Source organism: Zootoca vivipara, chromosome 9 (assembly GCF_965207765.1).
Source record: "Zootoca vivipara chromosome 9, rZooViv2.hap1.1, whole genome shotgun sequence".
NCBI lineage: Eukaryota > Metazoa > Chordata > Lepidosauria > Squamata > Lacertidae > Zootoca > Zootoca vivipara.
The window spans coordinates 291,584-312,474 of NC_142592.1; the positions used below are offsets into that span (position 1 = coordinate 291,584).

Below are 20,891 nucleotides of genomic sequence, written 5' to 3' on the forward strand. Positions count from 1 at the left end.
TGCACTGTATGTTATCCCAAATTGTTGCTGCAAGTCACTATAAAGTTAGCAAGCAAGCATCTCCCACTTCCCTCGAAAAAGGGAGGAACTTTCATTTTTCTGTGCTGCGTCATATTAACAAGCGCCATCTTGTTTCTTATTTTATCAAATTTTTCAAGTCTAAGTAAAGTTGCGCAATTGAATACTTAATTATAAATAGAAGTCCATCTGTACTTTTAAAAAAACTAGATTTCTTAATGAGGCTTGGCATAGAAAAACAATTGTAGGTATCGAGAAGGAAAAAAGAACGTACCAATCACCTCCCAAACACCATGATGAGAATCTCTTCGAAATCCGAGCTTAAACACCAGGGACTGTGCAGTTCTGCAGGTTTTTCCTCAGTCTTCTTCGGCCCAGACTATGTCTGTTTATTGTCCAAATCTAATTATTTTATCAGATACTTCCGGCTATGAGAGTGGCTTCGGAGAGTGCCAGTCGTGTTGTGCTCTGGGACCCAGCATCCTGCCGCTTGCACCTTGATGCAAGCTGACAATCTTGGACGGTCTGCGGGTCTACGAGACAGTCCTCCCCCACCCTGGGGAGTCTGCCAGGGCTAATTACCCCCAAACCAGCCCTGAATTACTGGCACGGCTGAGGTCTGATTGTATGGGAGTCTCACCGCTGGAAACAGGAAGCCATGTTGTTACAGCTTATTTAAAGGACTGGTTCTTAAGTGACATAGTTTCTTTCTTCCTGTTCCCTCAATCACATGTAAAAAATAAATCAGAAGAAAGTGATTGTGTGGAAAAGTCTGCTACGCTCAGGTTGGATGAGAGGAGGCAATATTGGCATAGTTCTTCCCGTGCGACAGTTTTATATTCTTAAGGTTACTAGATTGACATGGGATGGATGAAGCCATGGAACAGCAGCTGCCACACTATTCCCATCATAAAAACTGACACTTTAAAAAAGGATTTCCTGGCTTTGATTCATAACATTTAAGTGTTCTGCCAATAACTATCTACAGAAAGTTTAAGAAAATAACATAATCATTAACACATCTACAGTTCCACTGGGAATACTGTTTTATTGTCCCAGAGAGTATATCTATATATATAAAAATGTAAAAATCATGAAAGTGCATGTTCCACTTTTCTCCGTAACTGCTTGACACAACGATCCAGGCCACTCCCCGAGCGTTGTTGGAAAAGAAAATCCCTCAAATCTCACACCTGGGCAGGTATAGACCTGGTTTTCCACCAAGTCAAACAGCGCCCTCAAGTGGCGTTATTCCCTCAGCTCCTCCTCCTACACCTCCTCCCTTCCTGTGAAATCTACACCACACCCACAAACCAAATGACATCATCAACCAAGCAACTGAAACCACAAAGGCGGCCATTATCAGAGCCCTAGGCCCCTGCCAGGCTGCTAGGCCCCTTTAAGGTGCTGCTGGAAGGAATATTTTTATTTTGTTTCAACTGAAAACAGGCCTTTTCCAGCAACAAGGCCCAACATTGCCAAGTGGAGGTAGGGGCCTGCCTGGGGGGGGATGGGGGGCTGAATAGGGAGCAGGGATATGTAATGGGTCAGAACAGGGTGGGGGGAGACACAGGGATGAAACCTACCCTCTCCACAGTATCTCGACTCGGGGACTCTGAGGCTCAGGGGGGATCTGAAGGGGGGCTATTACCCTCCATTTCATAGACTAATGCACAGCAACGGGTGCAGGGCCAGGTAGTAAGAGATAAAACAGGTGGAAGTGGTGGTAGTTCTCTTTGTTATTGGTGTCCTTGCCTGTGAAAAGGCAGCTTGTTTTTTTCCTAGGCTTTCTGTACATGGCAGATATTTGTGTTTACAATAAACACTTTGCCTTATGTTGTAGGATTTTGTATCTAAATCTGTTGTACTTTGCATTTCTTTAGCTTCTGTGTTAATATATCATCATTAATAATTCCTATATAATGTTGGATTTTTTGAATAGTCAAGTTACTTTAGAGCCGGTCTAATGTAAATACTGTCTGTTTAAGAGAAACAGGTGCCGGTGTTTGTTAATTGCTCACAGGCGTTGTATATAAGGCTCTGCCAGAAAGCCTTCTGTATCTCTTAGATCTTTCAGTTTGATTCATCTCTTAGTAGATCACTCTCTCAGTTGTTCTCAGTTTAAGAGATTCCAAGTTGAATCTTAGTAAGAGAGACTCTCAGTTTAAGAGATTCCTTAGTTGAATCTTAGTATGAGAGTTGCTTAGTTATAATGCTAGTTTGCTGTTAATTCTTGGGTAGTTTTGTGGGAGGTTTGGAAAGTGGGTAGATAACATTGCTAAGAAAGAAAGCATTTATATTTAGTTTAAAGTCTCTTTAGAGTCAGTTTGTTTTTCAATTAAAAAACCCAACCGTTTGTATTTTCATCTGCATACTTTTACAAGTGTGCAGCTAGTAAGGGGTTTCATATAAGGGAAATAATACCCTACGCTCTTGGTGGTGTTTTCTTAGCCAGGTCAACTTCTGACTGCGTATACTCTGCGTGAAGCGTACTTTAAAGGGCCGCTGTAAAACTGGGATATATGATTTAGGTTAAGCAGGTTTCAATATCCAGTTTTCTCCAATATTATTCTTGTCATATATATATTATTTCTCAATATATAATTCCTATATAAGAAACATCCTGCCCTCCCAGAATACGGTAGCATTCTCAGTATAGGGTAGCTTTGGGATAATACCTTCTGGGACTAGCATCCTGGTTAGTCTGACTAGGTTCTTGCATTCCATAAAATGGTGGTAATCTGTATTTTGGTGGTGGAGGTAGACATGAGGCAACAAGATTTCTCTTTGTTCTGTAGATATGCTGATGGGAATGTGCTGGAACAGGCAACCATAACTGAGCTGAGGGTGGGATCTCTTGTTCAAGCATTGGTGACTTCCGGGATTTCAGCATATCCATTTCCAAATCAATGTAGCTGAAGAAGGGTCTTCCATGAGATGTTGTAGATTGTAATCCAGTTATTTTATTGGGATGTCTACAGCAGTGGAAGGCAACTGTCAGAGTCGCTATAATTGCAATGCATACACTTATTAACAAGGAAGTAAAAATGTTTCTTATCCAGGAATGGTTGTCAAATGTAGCCAAGGTGCTGTTTGATATCAGGGATTCGTTCACTGGTTTTGTGACTGGTGAGCAGATTCCACCAAAAGCAACTTCTTCAATTCGATCAATTTTGTAGGCTGGCAACATTGCCTCAACAAAATGCGGATTTATATTTCCACCAGGTACTCTTAGTTTCCTCAGCACACCCTGGATTTCATCCCTTGCACATCCGCTGGTCCTTGTGCAGAAGCAGCTGTTGTACCAGGTGATCACAGTGGACCCAGGTTTGAGATCAAGTAGTGTCATATTGCCAGGACAGCCAGCAATCAAATACTTGGACAGCTTCTCGAAAAACAAGTTAACTCTATCCCTGTCTCTCAGAAAGGAATGATAACTATTTTTTGTTCTTATGGTATAAGTATGACATGGGATAGTGGTTGGCCTGAGTAGTACAATTGTGAGGGTATCGGATGTCCTCAGCCCTCCTGAATCAGTGGCAAAGAGTAAAAATTCCTGAGGTGAATACTGAAAATCGTGATCAAGTGGGTAACCGTACATGGTTTGATAATCTGAATTAAACTGCAACCAGCTTTCCGAACCTGTTGGTGAACCATCGGCTGGGTTTATTCCAAGGGTCAGCTGTGTTGTATTTCCATCTTCCTGGTCATAAAATGTGTCTGGAGGTACTGAAAAGGAAAAATTGTGTCCAATTGTTGCTGTTATCCAGTTAATGGCATTAACAACTCTTGGGGAGGTGTTTATTGGACCTACATAGGAGTGAAGGTAACAGAGAGGAAATATAAAAACCAAGTTTTCAGAAGTCTGACAAAAAATGACAAGAGGGATTGTAAAATGTTTATGTCAATTTATCTCTCATAATTTTTCTGAGATAGGCCCTAGTGACTCACCCCCACTAAGACAGCTGGCCTTCTGCTTCAGGTGGATCATCCCAGGTGTAATTCTGGCCAGTTCAATTCTGCTGCATACACACCATCCTATATAATAATGTGCAAGTGTCTCTGCGTCCAGTCCCTGTGTCCGCGCTACTGCGCATGTGTCCCACGGACACAGGGATTGGACGCAGAGACTGGACGCACACACACACACGCTCTCCCCACCCCCTGCCTACCCTTTACCTGTGGCCGCCAACTGCCGCTCCCGGTCAGACAAGCGCCTCACTGCGCGAGGAGGAGGCTGCTTCCTTTTCCTCCTCCCCCACGCTCCCCCCGCGACCAGCAGCAAGCGCTTTCCCTCCCACCCCTCTGCCTACCGTTTCCCTCGCAGTCCTCAGAAGAACCACGGCCTTCTCCTGGACGCCCGCTGCCCAGCTGGGCTCAGTGGAGCGCCCCGATGAAACGGCGGCCGTGGGAGGGGCCAATCGCCCCCCCACGCGCCACCGCCGAATCAGGGCAAATGTTCTAGCGCCCATTTATTTAATGGGCTAAATGACACTAGTATAATTATAGAATCTTAAGAGTTGGAAGGGACCCAAGGGCAGGACCCAAGAGTTGGAAGGGATTCCTGCAGTGCAGGAATCTCAGCTAAAGCATCCATGACAGATGACCATTCAATCTCTGCTTAAAAAACCTTCAAGGAAGGAGAGTCCACCGTTCTACTGTTGAATAGCTCTTGCTGTCAGAAAGTTTTTCCGTATGTTTACTCGGAATCTCCTTTCTTGTAACTTGAAGCCATTGGTTCAAGTCCTACGCTCCAGAGCAGGAGAAAACAAGCTTCTTCCCTTTAGATATTTGAATAAGGCTATTGTATCTCCCCTCAGTCTCCTCTTTTCCAGGCTAAACACACCCAGCTCCTTCTAGACCCTCGATTATATTAGTTGCCCTCCTCTGTACACGTTCCAGCTTCTCAACATCCTCCTTAAACTGAGATACCCAGAACTGGAGACAATATTCCAGGTGTGGTCTGACCAAGGCAGAATAGAGTGGTACTATGACTTCCCCTGATGTGGACACTATACTTTTGTTGATGCAGCCTGGAATAACATTCACTTCCCCCCCCCCTGCTGCTTGTGGTCCACCAAGGTCCCTAAATCCTTTTCATATGTACTGCTAGTAAGCCAGGTGTCCCCCATACTATTTGTTTATCTGGTTCTTCCTGCCTAAGTGCAGAACCTTACATTTGTCCCCATTGTTAGCGTGTGCCCAATTCTCCAATCTGTTAAGGTCATTTTGATTTTTTGCGGCACTAGCTACCCTTCCCAGTTTTGTGTCATCTGCAAATCTGATTAGCATCACCTCAATTCCTTCATCCAAGTAAATATGTTGAACAACGGGCCCAGGACAGAACCCTGTGGCAGCCCCTTGTAACTTTTCCCCAGGATGACGAGGAACCAGTAATGAATACTTTTTTGGGTTCAGTCAGTCAACCAGCTACAAATCTACCTAATACTTCAACTCACATTTTACCAGCTTCCTCGTGAGAATATTGTGGGGGACTTTGCCAAAAGCCTTACTGAAAATGTGGCATTCCCCATATCCACCAAGTTTGTAATTCCATCAAAAAAAGAAATCAGATTGGTCTGGCATGAGTTATTTTTGAGGAACCCATGCTGGGTCTTAGTAATCACAGCATCCTTTTCTAAATGCTTACAGACTGACTGTTGAATTATCTATTCTAGCACCTTTCCTGGTCAAGCTCACCAGTCGGTAGTTACCTTTTCGAAGATGGTGACAACATTTGCCTGTCTCCAATCTGCAGGGACCTCACCTGTTCTCTAAGATTTCTCAAAGATCATAGACAAAGGCACAGAGGTTACATCTGCAACTCCTTTGGATGCAGCTTGTCAGAGTCAGATCCTGGATATTTGAATTCATTTAAAGTAGCTAGGGGCCACAGCTCCTTCCTCATTTATTCTGTTATCACCAGGTGGGCATCACTTTCCTTTTGACTGAAGACCGAGGCAAAATAGGTGATGTTTGAAGTATATGATGTCCTCTCAAAGAAACCTGGGAACTAGTTTGTTAAGGATTCTGGGAATTGTAGCTCTGTGAAGGGTAAACTAAAGTTCCCAGGATTCTTGGGGGGGGGGGAAAGAGATGTGTTTTAAAACATGGTGTGTATGCAGCCTTACTCTCCCTTGAAGGAGATTTCTCACTAGGATCCCTACACCTATCGTGGGACAGACACCTGGGTGCTGTGCTTGAGGGAGGGGCTTGATGATTGTTCGGTGTGTAAGGGCCACTAAATCCCAAAGACTCACAAAACACACAACAATTATAGGAGTTTTGTGACAATCTTCCATGCTTCCTTTGTTTCCAAACCAGGCATCCCCAAACTTCGGCCCTCCAGATGTTTTGGACTACAATTCCCATCTTCCACGACCACTGGTCCTGTTAGCTAGGGATCATGGGAGTTGTAGGCCAAAACATCTGGAGGGCTGCAGTTTGGGGATGCCTGTTCCAAACTTTCTCACTGCTTAACACACATTACACCCTTTACACTGTTGTACAATATCATTGTTCTAGCTCCTACCAAAACCTTCAAATTATGGAGAAGGTGGGGGGCTGGGTGGGGAATACATGTGGAATATATGAAAAAATTGCTGCAGTTCAGCGTATGACTGAATTGTAAACTGACTACAGACAGTTGACAGGAATGTGAAACAAACATAACTAAGCATTTCACTTGAACTGAGAGAAGAAAGCTTTTGCTTACTCAAGGTAATTGGTGTTTTTTTTTACAGTAATGCTACCACAAGTTCCATGGGCGTAGGCAAGGGGGGGCAGGAGGGGGCAGTTGCCCCCCCCCTAGAAGCAAAAAATTAATGTATTTTACAGACCATAACCAGCACTTTTCCCCTCCAAAAACTGAAGTGGAAAGGGCTTTGCTTTAGCAAGAGCAGCTAAGTCTCCGCTTGCTGGGGGGGGGGACACAGCTGTAACAAAAACACATCAAATAAATAAAGCAAAGTGGCTACCAGTAGTTAAGCAGTTAAGACAATGGAGCATATATCCCCAGGCAAGATTTGATAGCTGACCATTTCACCCTATTATTCTTAAGTGGGAGTTGTTAATGAGCATTCAGGAGCATTAAGAGTTCTATTGGCGATTTAATGAGGGTGCAGACTCAGAGGATTCAATTTGACTAAGGTGGCTCTGCAAGGCTAAAAGGAAGTGAATAAGAAAGGGGGGGCTGTAGCTTTGACAGACACAGTGATGTTTATAAAAAGCAGTGGTGTTCCAGTCTGCCCCTCCTCCTGCATCTACTGTAAATCAGGGGTGGCCACCTCTCAAGAGACTCTGATCTACTCACAGAGTTTAAAACTGGGGGTGATCTACCCCCTTTTGGGGGGTTCAGGTCAAAGCTGTTGAGTTTTTTTAAGGAAGGGAAGCCCTGTTTTGGGGGGTTTAGGTCAAACTTGTTGAGCTTCTTTTAGGAGGGAGGGAGGCCCATTTTTGTTTAGGGCTTCAGGTCATAGTTCAACTTTTTTTAGGGAGGAGGAAAATTTTGGGTGAGCTTTTTTTAGGGGTGCCAGTGACCTACCAGTGATCTACCACAGACATCCAGTGATCTACTGGTAGATCACAATCTACCTGTTGGACGTGTCTGCTGTAAATCAAGCAGAGAGAAAGCTGCTTACAAGGCTCCTGTACATGCAGAGTTCCAGCATCACAGCGTCACCCAGAGGCACCCACAAATATGAGTTATCCCTCTCTCTATTTCTTCCTTCCTTCCCTCCCTCTTCCATCCTTAATAAAATCCGGGGGGGGGGGGCAGATAAGCCCCACATAGAAAGCCCATCAACATGGGGGGAATGACTCTTTCAAATACGGTATTTACCAGTAATTGGGGGGGGGGGGAGGCACCTAGGCCTCTAGGAGTTGGCTGCTATGTCTAGGAGTAGGACAATTCAAGAAAGCAGAATGATGCATATGCTATGGTAATATATCAATAGAATCATAGAATTGTAGTTGGAAGGGACCACAAGGGTCATCTAGTCCAACCCCCTGCAATGCAGGAATTTTTTCCTAAGGTGGGGCTTGAACCATGGTTGAAATATTATGCTGATATGCAGGAACGCCTCGGAGCCGTTGTGGCTGCGGCCATGCCTTGCCTCGCCCTCGCCCGCTCTGCCGCCCCCTCTCGCCTGCCCGACCCTCCCGTCCTCTCCAGCCAAGCAGGGTAGCCGCCAACGCTGCCAGCCCCAGAAGCACAAGGTGGCCGCTGCCGCCGCCGCCACGATGTCATCGGGCCCGTTGGCCCTGTAGCCCCGCCCACATTCCCACTTTGTGGCCCCTCCCCTCCCATGCCTTGGCCCCGCCCCTGAACGACCATGGCTTGCCCCCCCATAGTTTTGATCCTGGCTACGCCCCTGTCAAGTTCAACTCAGCCATGAAATGGGTAAAATAATTTGAAAGTATACAACAGACAATGGGGAGTGACTTGTTAACATCTGAGGTGAGGTGAGAATGGATGTGTATTTACTGCTCATCTTGTCTGTATGCCAGGGCATTAAGCAGACACTTAATAAAACAAAACCATTTAAACATAATTAAAAATCACATTAACCTGGTAAAAAATAGCTGCAGTGTCAAAAATAGTCATGTGACTCATGAAACCTCCCAACACCTGTGTAAACCTATGTGTTATGTGTCATCTTCCCCTGAAAGTCCTGAGGTGTAGCAGCTGAGGAGGAACAGTCCCATTTCGACCACAAATGGAGACTAATCAGCCGCTGTGTGAGAGACCTCGCCCTGTGTTGGCCCAAAGGCAAGAGTTGCACCCTATTTATCCTAAGCTCTTGGGAGACTTTACTCACCCAGAAAGCATGGGGTAGGATGTGGGTCTCTTCCTCCTTTTTGTGGCAACTGTTAATATTGCTAGTATTGTGGCAACTGCTAGTAGTATTCCTAATTTTATTTTTGTTTGTTTAAAATGTTATTGGACAACTGTTAATTACTAAGGTTATTTGGACCAAACCCATGACAATTAGTTAGAATGGGAGTTGTTGTGAGTGCCCCTTAATTCTTTGAACTAGGGCACACTTCTGAATATTTCTCATTGTCTAGATCTTTAAGTCTAGAATGTACCTTTTAGCTAAGTACCTTTTAACCCTTTAGCTTGGAAACGCTTTCTTCTTACTGCCCTTCTATATGGTGATTAGCTGTCATATTATTTTGCTTGCTTATTGTCTTTTGCTTACTAATTAAACTATACTGTACATTTTGTTCTTTTACTACGCTAGTCATGGAGGGGGGAGGGCTTTTGGTCAAAAGAAGGTATATACATAAATTGAGGTTGTAGCAGTAGTAACAATACCAATGAAACCTGGTGTGAGTTACTCACATTGGATCAAAATTTTATCGCACCAATATTAATAGCTTACCTTGGTATAAAGTAGTAACATGGAATCCAGTTTGTTTGGACGTATCTTTATTGGAAGTAATAGTTGACTTTTCCAACAGTTCTAAAGTTAAGTCCCTGGTAATTTGGAAGTTAATTTTGGTTCCAAATGAGCTATCCAAGCTTAGATCACTTGTGTCTAGTTGTAAAGCACCAAAGCATGGCTTATGAGTTCTAATAGCGTTGCTGGCATAAGAGCCAATTTCATCTGTAGAGAAAGGTAACTGGGGGGTACCAGCAAATTCTGTAGACCAGGTAGGCAGCAAAGCATCATAAGAATAACACTCTGATGATTGTCTCATTTTATAAGATGGGTCACCTTCATGGAGTCTGCTGCTTGAAACTGCAGCACTGGACGATGCATCATAAATTAAATGTTGTGTTTCCCACAGGAGAGTGTCCATCTGGGATGTGGTAGGAGCTAATAGTTTGGTTTTTGAAATTAAAAGTTTGTCTGTCTCTGGAACGGTCATAAAAGACTCTGATGCAAGCGTGTATATTTTAATTACCTGTGGGCTAACCTGTGTCCTTTCAGACAAGTTTTTTCCCATTGGTAGCATATTACTATGTCCAAATGATACAGGGAATTCTGCCGGTGTTGATAATGGTAAAGAGGGAGCCATTGCTGGGGTGTTGCTTGTTCTTGATAGAAATCCAAATTCTAGTGAATGGACAAATGGGGATATCCTGAATTGCTGACTGCTATGCATTGGCAAAGCTGAAACATTGCTACTGTAATATAACTGAGGTGGACTTGTGTTGACTGGCAGTCTAAATTTGTGGACGGAAGCACCACTTATGCCTAGTGACGTAATATCAATCAAATTGAAGCCTATATTCCTGCTGGGCACATCAATCAGCATTGTAGTTTGTGGTAAAGACATAAATGACTCTGAAGCATGTTTGTAGTTGCTGAGTAGGTCTTGAATCTCGTAGCTGCCATCTGATGAGAGCAAAGAAACGACAACATTGGAAAATCGGACTCCATATGATGCTATTAAATTCATGAGTGTTGACATGGATGGTAGAGGGAGATTTGCAACATATATGGTGTCTTTAGATAGTAGTCCAGATGCTGTTAGCTGTGCATACGGGCTTGTATAATCGAGACTTCTTGTTAATTCCCCTGAGTATGCTAGAGAAGCTGTTCCAGAAGCAGTTACGTCTGGTGGAACTGAAGTTTCCATGTTGTGAGCAGGTATTGAGATCTGGGTTTTGCTCATTGGCACAGAAAAATCTAAAAAATATAGTGTGGAATTGTGCTTTGGCTTGGATTTTTTAGGCATAGAATACACATTTTGTTGCGGCACTTGAGACTGTAGTTCCTCCAGTATTGTTGGTGTTCTGGAAGTCACTTTACCCTCAAATTCTGTTGATGGTGATATCAGAGAAGGTGAAAGTTCAGAAGAAAGAGACTGGAAAATGGCAGATACTTGTGTTTTAATCTGACCATTCAGTAACATTTGAATGTCCATGGACCCTAAGGCATCCATGTAAGTGGGGATAACTTCTTTTACAGCTTCATACAAAGGTGATAAACTCTCACTAGGTATTATAACAGACTGTGTGTATATCATAGTAGTTGACAAAATTGTTAAAGCCTCTATTTTGGTTGGTCTCAGTACGAGCCCAGGGGTGGCCATTAATTGCCTCCTCTGCCGTTTTCCTAAATGATTTTTTCCATTGCCTCCTTCTTTTTTAAGTATTCTCCAGCCAGCAATTTCATACCCCAGCAGCTGTGAGAGATGGTTTGACACCACATTGTGTTGTAGAATTTGTACTAATTCATAAAGCATAGTGAACACTCCAAACCCAACTGGCCAGTGGATTCCAACACAATGCTTTTTCATAGTGTTGATATATTGAATGTCTTCAGCTAATATGGTTAGATTCCAATAGTGTTTATTAAATGGGCTTTCAAAGGAAGTAAGTGTCAATGAAGATGGATGCAAATGGAGATAGTCTGCCATGGTGCAAACTAGATCTAGTCGCTTTTGAAAGTCTAAATAATTTTCTGTATGAATTATAATCTCAGCAAAGGTGACCGACATTCCCCTTTCACACAGTGCTGCAGAACAGATACTGGAAGCCCCAAAACATGTGCTATTAAAATAATTTGGCATTAAAAAGGGTTATCTTACTTATTTAGAAAAAAATATATAAACAACATAATAATAAATCTCTGAACAGTACAGTATACATAAAGCAAAATAAAATATGCAGATCAAGTCAGCAAAATGTAAAATCAAATGGTAGATTATATATCTGAATAGGCTTGTTGAAATAAGGTTTGTAGTGGGCGTCTAAATTAATATAGTGAGGGTCCCTGCCTAATGTTAATAGGGAGGGAGTTCTTAGGCATAGGTGCTGTCATACTGAAAAACTGACCCCTTACAACTGTGGAAGGAATATTATATGGCACTTGTAATAATGCAAGCTCTGTAGATCAAAGTGGTTGAGTAGGTACATAAAGGGCAAGGGAATCATTCGAGCAAATTGTCCCCAAGCTGTTAAGGGCTTTATGCACCAATAGTAAAACCCTGAACTTGGGCCGGGAACAGATCAGCAGCCAGTGCAGACCTTTGTGCAGAGGTGTAAATATGCTTTTGTCTTATTCCTGTCAGCAGTCGTGTCGCAACTGCAGTTTCTGAACCATTTGCAAGAGATGCTCCGCCTAGAGTGCATTGCAGTACAGTAATCTAAACTTGAAGTCACCACTGTGCCTGGATTACTGTGGTCAAGTTATCCTGGTCCACAAACAACCCAAGCTGGAAAAGGCACTCAAAGCCAGCTGGCAGAGTGTTTTTCATCCCCTGGCAGTTATTCTAAGGGATGCCAAGGGCAATTATTTTACCTCTAATGTTATTTAATATCTATGAAATGTGTCTTTCTGTTTGAGGAAAGGGCTTGGATCCAGCAGAGGTTCTCTGAACAGAAGTGAAGGGAGGTGATTTATTTCCCCCCTGGTTTTCTGCAGTCATCTGTGCTGCTTCTCACTCCCTTTCAGAGGGTCCCCCAACCCTCCAGAGCAGATAGCAGGTATAGGGGGCTGCAGGGAGAAGGGGGGATGAGACCTAAGAGGGCCTTGTTTTGCTGATGGAACCTTGGATCCAACCTGTGTCTTTTCCCAGCTTTGTTCTGAATATGTTACACACACACACACACTTGCACATAAAGGTGAAGGGACCCCTGACCATTAGGTCCAGTCGTGACCGACTCTGGGGTTGCGACGCTCATCTCGCATTATTGGCCGAGGGAGCCGGCGTACAGCTTCCAGGTCATGTGGCCAGCATGACAAAGCCGCTTCTGGCAAACCAGAGCAGCACACGGAAACACTGTTTACCTTCCCGCTTGGAGCGGTACCTATTTATCTACTTGCACTTTGATGTGCTTTCGAACTGCTAGGTTGGCAGGAGCTGGGACCGAGCAATGGGAGCTCACCCTGTTGCAGGGATTTGAATCGCCGACCTTCTGATCGGCAAGCCCTAGGCTCTGTGGTTTAACCCACAGCGCCACCTGCGTCCTACTATATTTGCACATAGTTCGGAATAAATGAAATACTGATAAATTTAATCAAATACATTTCTTTTTGGAAATCGCTGCAACTTACCTGTCATGCTGTTGGTCGGCGACCACTTCCTTTTCATGGGCAAGAGCATTGTTGTGAACATGAATTGCAAAGTTTGCACCAGCTGTTGGTGTTTTCCAGCCACAAGACTCTCCGTATGCAACTATAGTTAGATGGTATTCTCTACTGTCCTCCACCATTGGCAGTCCTTGAAGAGTATTTGTGTTAGGGTTATATTCCAACCACATTGGTAAAGCTGAACCACTAGCCAGAGTAACCTGTTTAATTATAAAAAAAGATGTGGGCACAGGAGATGGAATGTAGTATAATCAAAATAATCTATAGATATAAAAATATAAACTGGGTATGTTCCTTCCTCTCCAATGTTCAACAAAACCGCTTGACCAATACTGTTGAAATTGGGACACAAAGTCAAATGTGACTGCCCAAGTGACCCCATGCCGTTTTCAAAGACAGATGAGTCACCTATGCCAGGTAAAAAACCCCAAACCCCGTGTTTCAGAACTCACAAAGCACCCACAAGTGCATGCTGGGAGCACAGGAGAGATTGCAACACAGCACCCTCTAGTGACGGCTACACTGGTACTACACCTAGGAAACCTACCTTCTCCACAGGCTCGGCTTTACAGAGTAGCCCACTTTCCAGACTAGGTCGCGTGGAGGTAGGGCCTTGCCTGGGGGGGGGGGAATGGGGCGGAATAGGGGGCAGGGATAGGTAATGGGTCAGAACAGGGTGGGGGGAGACACAGGGATGAAACCTGCCCTCTCCACGGTATCTTGGCTCGGCTTTGCAGACTAGGCTGCTTTCCAGTCTAGGCCGAGTGGAGGTAGGGGCCTGACTGGGTGGGGGATGGGGGGGCTGAATAGGTCATGGGTCGGGACAGGGTGGGCCAAATCACAGGGATGAACCAGGGTTGGGGGGGGAGGAGGGACAAGGATAGGTAATGGGTCGGAACAGGGTGGGGGGGAGAGACAGGGATGTGCTATGTAAACATAACACACGAAAAACGGGGGGACTCTGAAGTGGGACTCTGAGGCTCCATTTAACAAACTGAGCCACCACAACGCGTGGCAGGACCAGCTAGTGAATAATAAAAAATAAAGTGGTACCTCTACTTACGAATTTAATGCGTTCCAAATGCACATTCGTAAGTCAAAAAAAATTGTAAGTCGAATCCCATATGCATTGGGAGAAAAAATTCGTAAGTAGAAGCAACCCTATCTAAAAAATCGTAAGTAGAAAAAATCCTATCTAAACCGCATCCAAGATGGCAGATGGAGCTCCATTCGTAAGTAGAAACATTCGTAAGTAGAGTTATTTGTAAGTAGAGGTACCACTGTATATTGTTTCCTCAGGCATCATTAGATGCAACAGGGCTGTTTGTTTCAGATTCGTAAGATGTAAAATATATATATTTGGTACTCTCTTAATTTGCCTGGTGTGTGGACCTGCATATGACTGTCTGAACAAGTGGATGGTGATGGGCGAATCCTGATTTTCACACCACAGCAGGACAACTAATACTGGTCTTTCAGAGCCAGCTATTTCCTACTCATTAGCTCCCATTCAGGAAACATCTACCAGTCATTCTGGTCAGTAACAAGCAATTTCTAGAACAAAGGAAGATTGCTTAGTCCCCATAATAATCTAAACAACTAGAAGTTAGATTTTTCACGGCCAGACTACTGTAGATGTATTGCAAGCAGACCATCAGATAGTCATAAAGGGAAGAATATGAGTTGATTTCAAATGCTTTCCCCACCAATTTACAGTTTTCAAACTCTACCAGTTTTGTTTATTTAAAAGATGCACCAGCAGAAGTCAGATGCTTCCTCATCAGAAGTCAGAGTTACCACATCTAGTTCTACCTTAAGATGTGGTTGTTTAGACAACTCACCTGAAGCAACCTGTGTTGAAGGGCTGCCACTTCAGGTTTTACACACGGGAGCGCAAGTTTCTCGGCAAGATGTAAAGAAACACTCTTGGATATAATTAAGATACTTCAAAGGGAGCAAGCCTCAGTGAACATTCTGGGCTTTATTTCCAAGTATGCATTCGTGCGATAAGAATCATGCTGATAATTGCTAAAAAGCTGCATATTTTAGAAGCAGTTATAATTTTGTATTTATACCTCATAAAAACTACATTGGTGTTATTGACACAAGTCAAACAACCATTGAATTAATGAGAACAATACTAATTCACTGTGCATAACTGACAGGTTGACCCAAAAAATAGGTGTTCCTGTGGTATAAGCATACAGGGAGGAATAACCTGTTTCCCTCTTTCAAGGGCATCCAGGCCCTGCTGTTTTCCTGCAGCATATTTTACAACAGAACAAAACCATTTAAATACTGTGACTGGTACCAGACAGAATTATTGCCAGCAATGCTACATTACCTTGTAGTGAGTTATTTTCCCCTGGAAAGCAAATGGTGATATGGGATAAGAAAAAACTCTCCCCGCAACTGCTCTTGCATCTTGAACTCCTTGCAAGGCTTGTATTTCTTCACATGTCCTATGCGGTTCCTTGGCAACAACAGCAGGCCTGGTTGTGGTGAGATATACCAGGGTGGAGAGCAAGGACAGAGCCATCGGAATTTGCCTCTGCAGCAGCAAAGTGGCACCTGAGGAAAGACAAATGTCACAGGGGGCTGCCTGAGGCAGCCATTCTTAGATAGGCTGTGTAATAATCAAGGAAGGTGGATGCGGTCCAAACTGTAGAAAAATAAAGCATAGTTAAAGTTAACAAGGCAGGGACATTTGAAACCCATACAAGACTTAAATAAGGTTTCTTTGCTTGAGAATCACCCTAAGGTGATTCCTTAAGAGATTACGATGGTGTTTCCCCAGTTCATCTCTCTTGTAATGATGAAGAAGGCCAGGTTGGTATCTAGGAGATGAAATGCTATACTAGGGCTCCCTGAGGGGGTTCTTCAACTAGCAGCTTAAAAACAAAACGAACAAACAAAAACCCTCAAGTCAATTTAGTTTAGCTGTTCATTGTCGATTATTTTTTGTATGTGGTTCAGACTAAAGACATAAGCTCAGCCTGAGCAAGTAAAATAAACCAGCCCTTTATGTTAAGTAAAGGTAAAGGACCCTTGGAAGGTTAAGTCCAGTCAAATTTGTCTGGAGTGCGTCACTCATCTCCGCTTTCAGGCCGAGGGAGGTGTTTGTCTGCAGTCAGCTTTTCCGAGTCATGTGACCAGCATGAGTAAACTACTTCTGGCACATGCAACACTGTGATGAGGACCAGAGTGAACGGAAATGCTGTTTCCCTTCCTGCCGCTGCAGTACCTATTTATCTAGGGATGTGCGTGGCACTGGTTTAAACCACTAAGCCCCTTGGTCTCCCATTGCTTTGTCCCAGCTCCTGCCAGCCTAGCAGTTCTAAAGCATACCAGCGTGATTCATTTTTATGAGATTTGATAATCCCAAGAAAAAAAGGAAAACCACCCGAAATGAAACTACTGTAAACTACCAGAAATGTCTAATGAGTATTACCAACAGAACGGAAAAAATATATATATCAAAAGAAGCAATAAAGCAAAGGTGCAAAAAACAAGCCAAACCAATGGAAAAGAAACCAAACCAGCAGAAGACAAACCCCAAATGAAGCACATTCACCAGAAACCCAAGAACCAGTGAAAACGAATATGCTAAGTGTTGGTTAATTCCATAAGTTGCCTGCTTGTTGGGTTTCTGGTTGTTTTTTATATTTGTTTCCAGTTTCTTGTGGCTTTGCTTTATTATTGGTGGCTTTGCGTCTTATTTTGGTTTCTGCTGATTTGCTTAATTTCGGGTGGTTTTGCTTGTTCCTTGCATTTTGTTGTTTTGCTTCTTTTACTTTGATTGGTTCTGGGTTTTTTGGTGAAATGTTTCTTTTCCCTTGCTCCCTATATTGCTACATTTTGGGGATTATTATTGATTTTTGTGTTTCTCGTGGTATTTCTTAAATTTTATGAGATTTGATCCCCCTAAACCAAGCTAAAACACCAGAAATGCAAAAAAATGGCAAAGAAGCGGAACTACCAGAAACCCAAAGAAATACAAACTGAAGGAAAAGCAAAATTATTATGAACTGACAAAAAGCAAGTTCACCAGAAAGCAAAAAATAGTAAAGATGATGCAATACCAAAAGAAAGACAAAAGCTCATTAAAAACCTGTGAAATGAAGCAAACACCACAAGAAACAAAGAAAGCACAAAGAAACCTACAAAATGAAGCAATAACAAAACAAAAAATCTGCAAAAAAGGGGCAAAGTGTTGTAAAAAGAAGAAAAAGAAGAAAAAAGAAACGAAATAGCAAGTAGATAGTTACAACTGTGCGATAAAATAACGAAAACATATAGACTACAGAGAGAATAATTTGAAGTGTTGTTTTTATTGTATCTTTTTTATCTTCTTTTTTCTTTTTTTCTTTTTACTGGTTATATTTTTCGTTTTTTCTTTCTTTCTCTAATTCTTTTTTATTGTTTTTTTCTTGTATACATATATTTTGTGAAAGGTGTACACATTGTGTAAAGTATATATGCTGTATTTTAAACCATAAACACAATAAAGAATTTATCTTTAAAAAGCACAGGTTGAGGATTATGGTTGGATTTGAGTTAGGGTTAAAGTTAGGGTTACAATTACAGTTAGGGTTAGGGTTAATTTAGGGTTAGGGTAATGATACAGTTGCGGTTCGGGTTCAGTTTTGTCTTTGTGTTTGAGTTAGGGTTAGCATTAGAGTTAGGGTTCATGTGAGGGTTACAGTTAGTGTTGGGTCTAGGGTTAAGGTTGGGGTTAAGGTTAAGTTAGGGTAAGGGGTTAATGTTAAGTTAGATTGGACCTAACAGTCTGGGGTTAGGAGAAGTCTACATCTGGGACAGGGGCGTAGCCAGGATCAAAACTAGGGGGGGCAAGCCATGGTCGTTCAGGGGCGGGGCCAAGGCACGGGAGGGGAGGGGCCACAAAGTGGGTGGGGCTACAGGGACAGCGGGCCTGATGATATCGTGGCGGCGGCATCAGCGGCCACCTTGTGCTTCTGGGGCTGGCAGCGTTGGCGGCTACCCTGCTTGGCTGGAGAGGACGGGAGGGTCGGGCAGGCGAGAGGGGGTGACAGGGCGGGCGAGGCAAGGCACGGCCGCAGCCACGATGGCTCCGAGGCGTTGCTGCATATCAGCATAATATTTCAACTATGGTTCAAGCCCCACCTTAGGAAAAATTCCTGCATTGCAGGGGGTTGGACTAGATGACCCTTGTGGTCCCTTCCGACTACAATTCTCTGATTCTATTGATATATTACCATAGCATATGCATCATTCTGCTTTCTTGAATTGTCCTACTCCTAGGCATAGCAGCCAACTCCTAGAGGCCTAGGTGCCTCCCCCCCCAATTACTGGTAAATACCGTATTTGAAAGAGTCATCCCCCCATGTTGATGTGCTTTCTATGTGGGGCTTATCTGCCCCCCCGTATTTTATTAAGGATGGAAGAGGGAGGGAAGGAAGGAAGAAATAGAGAGAGAGATAACTCATATTTGTGGGTGTCTCTGGATGACGCTGTGATGCTGGAACTCTGCAGCAAGAGGACGGGAGGGTCGGGCAGGCGAGAGGGGGTGGCAGGGCAGGCGAGGGCGAGGCAAGGCATGGCCGCAGCCACGACGGCTCCGAGGCGTTGCTGCATACCTATCAGCATAATATATAATATTTCAACCATGGTTCAAGCCCCACCTTAGGAAAAAATTCCTGCATTGCAGCGGGTTGGACTAGATGACCCTTGTGGTCCCTTCCGACTATAATTCTATGGTTCTATTGATATATTACCATAGCATATGCATCATTCTGCTTTCTTGAATTGTCCTACTCCTAGGCATAGCATCCAACTCCTAGAGGCCTAGGTGCCTCTCTCCCCCCCCAATTACTGGTAAATACCGTATTTGAAAGAGTCATTCCCCCCCATATTGATGGGCTTTCTATGTGGGGCTTATCTGCCCCCCCCATATTTTATTAAGGATGGAAGAGGGAGGGAAGGAAGGAAGAAATAGAGAGAGGGATAACTCATATTTGTGGGTGCCTCTGGGTGACGCTGTGATGCTGGAACTCTGCATGTACAGGAGCCTTGTAAGCAGCTTTCTCTCTGCTTGATTTACAGCAGGCATGTCCAACAGGTAGATTGTGACACCCCTAAAAAAAGGTCACCCAAAATTTTCCTCCTCCCTAAAAATAGTTGAACTATGACCTGAAGCCCTAAACAAAAATGGGCCTCCCTCCCTCCTAAAAGAAGCTCAACAAGTTTGATCTAAACCCCCCAAAACAGGGCTTCCCTTCCTTAAAAAAACTCAACAGCTTTGACCTGATCACCCCCAGTTTTAAACTCTGTGAGTAGATCAGAGTCTCTTGGGAGGTGGCCACCCCTGATTTACAGTATACAGATGCAGGAGGAGGGGCAGACTGCAACATCACTGCTTTTTATAAACATCACTGTGTCTGTCAAAGCTACAGCCTCCCCCCTTTCTTATTCACTTCTTTTTAGCCTTGCAGAGCCACCTTAGTCAAATTGAATCCTCTGAGTCTGCACCCTCATTAAATCACCAATAGAACTCTTAATGCTCCTGAATGCTCATTAACAACTCCCACTTAAGAACAATAGGGTGAAATGGTCAGCTATCGAATCTTGCCTGGGGATATATGCTCCATTGTCTTAACTGCTTAACTACTGGTAGCCACTTTGCTTTATTTATTTGATGTGTTTTTGTTACAGCTGTCCCCCCCCCAGCAAGCAGAGACTTAGCTGCTCTTGCTAAAGCAAAGCCCTTTCCACTTCAGTTTTTGGAGGGGAAAAGTGCTGGTTATGGTCTGTAAAATACATTAATTTTTTGCTTCTAGGGGGGGCAGATGCCCCCTCCTTCCCCCCCTGCCTACGCCCATGATCTGGGACCTTTCTGAGGCTGGAGCTCTCTCTGGTAGAAGGGTGGCTGCTGGAGAGTGTCAGGAGTATGGGCAGGAGTCAGGCTCTGGGGCCTGTAGTGCTTTGCAGGACTGGGGCCTGCCTCAGCTTGTGCTGGAGAGGCAAGGAGTGGCCACTCAGGTGAAGGCCTCAGCTTGTGCTGGAGAGGCAAGGAGTGACCGCTCAGGTGAGACCACTTGATATCTCACTGCACCTGGTGGCAGGAGCTGGGAGGGATAAAAGCTCAGCATTCCCCTCAGCTCTTTGCCACAGCACCGCTATCCCTGCTTGGTTGCCTCTGGCCTCTTGCTCCTTGGACCCTTGCCTTGCCGACGCCTTGCTCCTTGGACCCTCGCCTTTGCCGACGCCTTGATCCTCGACCCTTGGACCTCTGCCTTGCCGACGCCTTGCTCCTTGACTCCCAGACCTTCGCCTCTGCCTTTCTCCTTGACCCTGCGACTGCCTGCTGCTGGACCCTCTACCCTGCACCTGTTCCTGCTTCTATACCACCATCTTGCCCTGGTCCTGACGTCCTCAGCCAGGGCTTCAACCGCCCGCCAACCGGACCGTGACAGAGAGGAGAAATAGCCTGTTTACATCTCAGACTGAAGATTGTTGATGGGCCAGTTTCCTGTACCAATTGGTGGATGGTTGCGCATTGAAGGAATCTGGAAAAACCCGAAGCCAGCATGACTGGGTCTATGGCTGCAGAAAGTTCCTGTCGGGCAAGGACTACCGAAACTCCATTAGGATGCGTATCAATGCGCTTCCTACCAGGTCCCACTTGGCCAGGGAATGGAGAGCTGACCGGCTATGTCGTGGCAGGTGCCAGATGCACGAAACTCTGAACCCATTCTCCAAGTCTGCTACAGGTCTCATGCGTCAAGGGTGTGCTGGCATGATGCTGTAGTGAAGTACATCGTGAAAGGACTTAGGAGACAGGGG

At 44.2% G+C, this 20,891-nt stretch overlaps 1 protein-coding gene across 6 annotated transcripts; it reads right to left on the reverse strand.

Moving 5' to 3' along the window:
• Window positions 1-2,537: 2,537 nt before the first annotated feature.
• LOC118091091 (dystroglycan 1-like) lies at window positions 2,538-16,213 on the reverse strand. 6 transcript variants are annotated; one of them, XM_088676793.1, is made up of 4 exons: window positions 15,412-16,213; window positions 13,032-13,267; window positions 9,405-10,790; window positions 2,538-3,828 (listed from the first exon to the last, which is right to left on the reverse strand). In XM_088676793.1, exons 2-4 carry the CDS (start codon window positions 13,090-13,092, stop codon window positions 2,669-2,671), a joined length of 2,607 nt encoding a protein of 868 aa, XP_088532919.1. In that variant the 5' UTR covers window positions 13,093-13,267; window positions 15,412-16,213; the 3' UTR covers window positions 2,538-2,668. The 6 variants fall into 6 exon arrangements, with proteins under 6 accessions (XP_088532919.1, XP_088532917.1, XP_060135395.2 ...); XM_088676791.1 differs by having other exon boundaries at window positions 9,405-11,503; window positions 15,412-16,145; XM_060279412.2 differs by having other exon boundaries at window positions 9,405-11,524; window positions 15,412-16,145.
• Between the last annotated feature and the right edge of the window lie 4,678 nt (window positions 16,214-20,891).

Coding starts and splice junctions, on each gene's coding strand:
- LOC118091091 (XM_060279412.2), bottom strand. CDS start 15,606: ATGGCTCTGTCCTTGCTCTCCACCCTGGTATATCTCACCACAACCAGG. Junction 11,525..13,031: donor GCCGACCAACAGCATGACAG/GTAAGTTGCAGC, acceptor TTATTTTAATAG/CACATGTTTTGGGGCTTCCA. Junction 3,829..9,404: donor TGTTACTACTTTATACCAAG/GTAAGCTATTAA, acceptor ACTCCTATGTAG/GTCCAATAAACACCTCCCCA.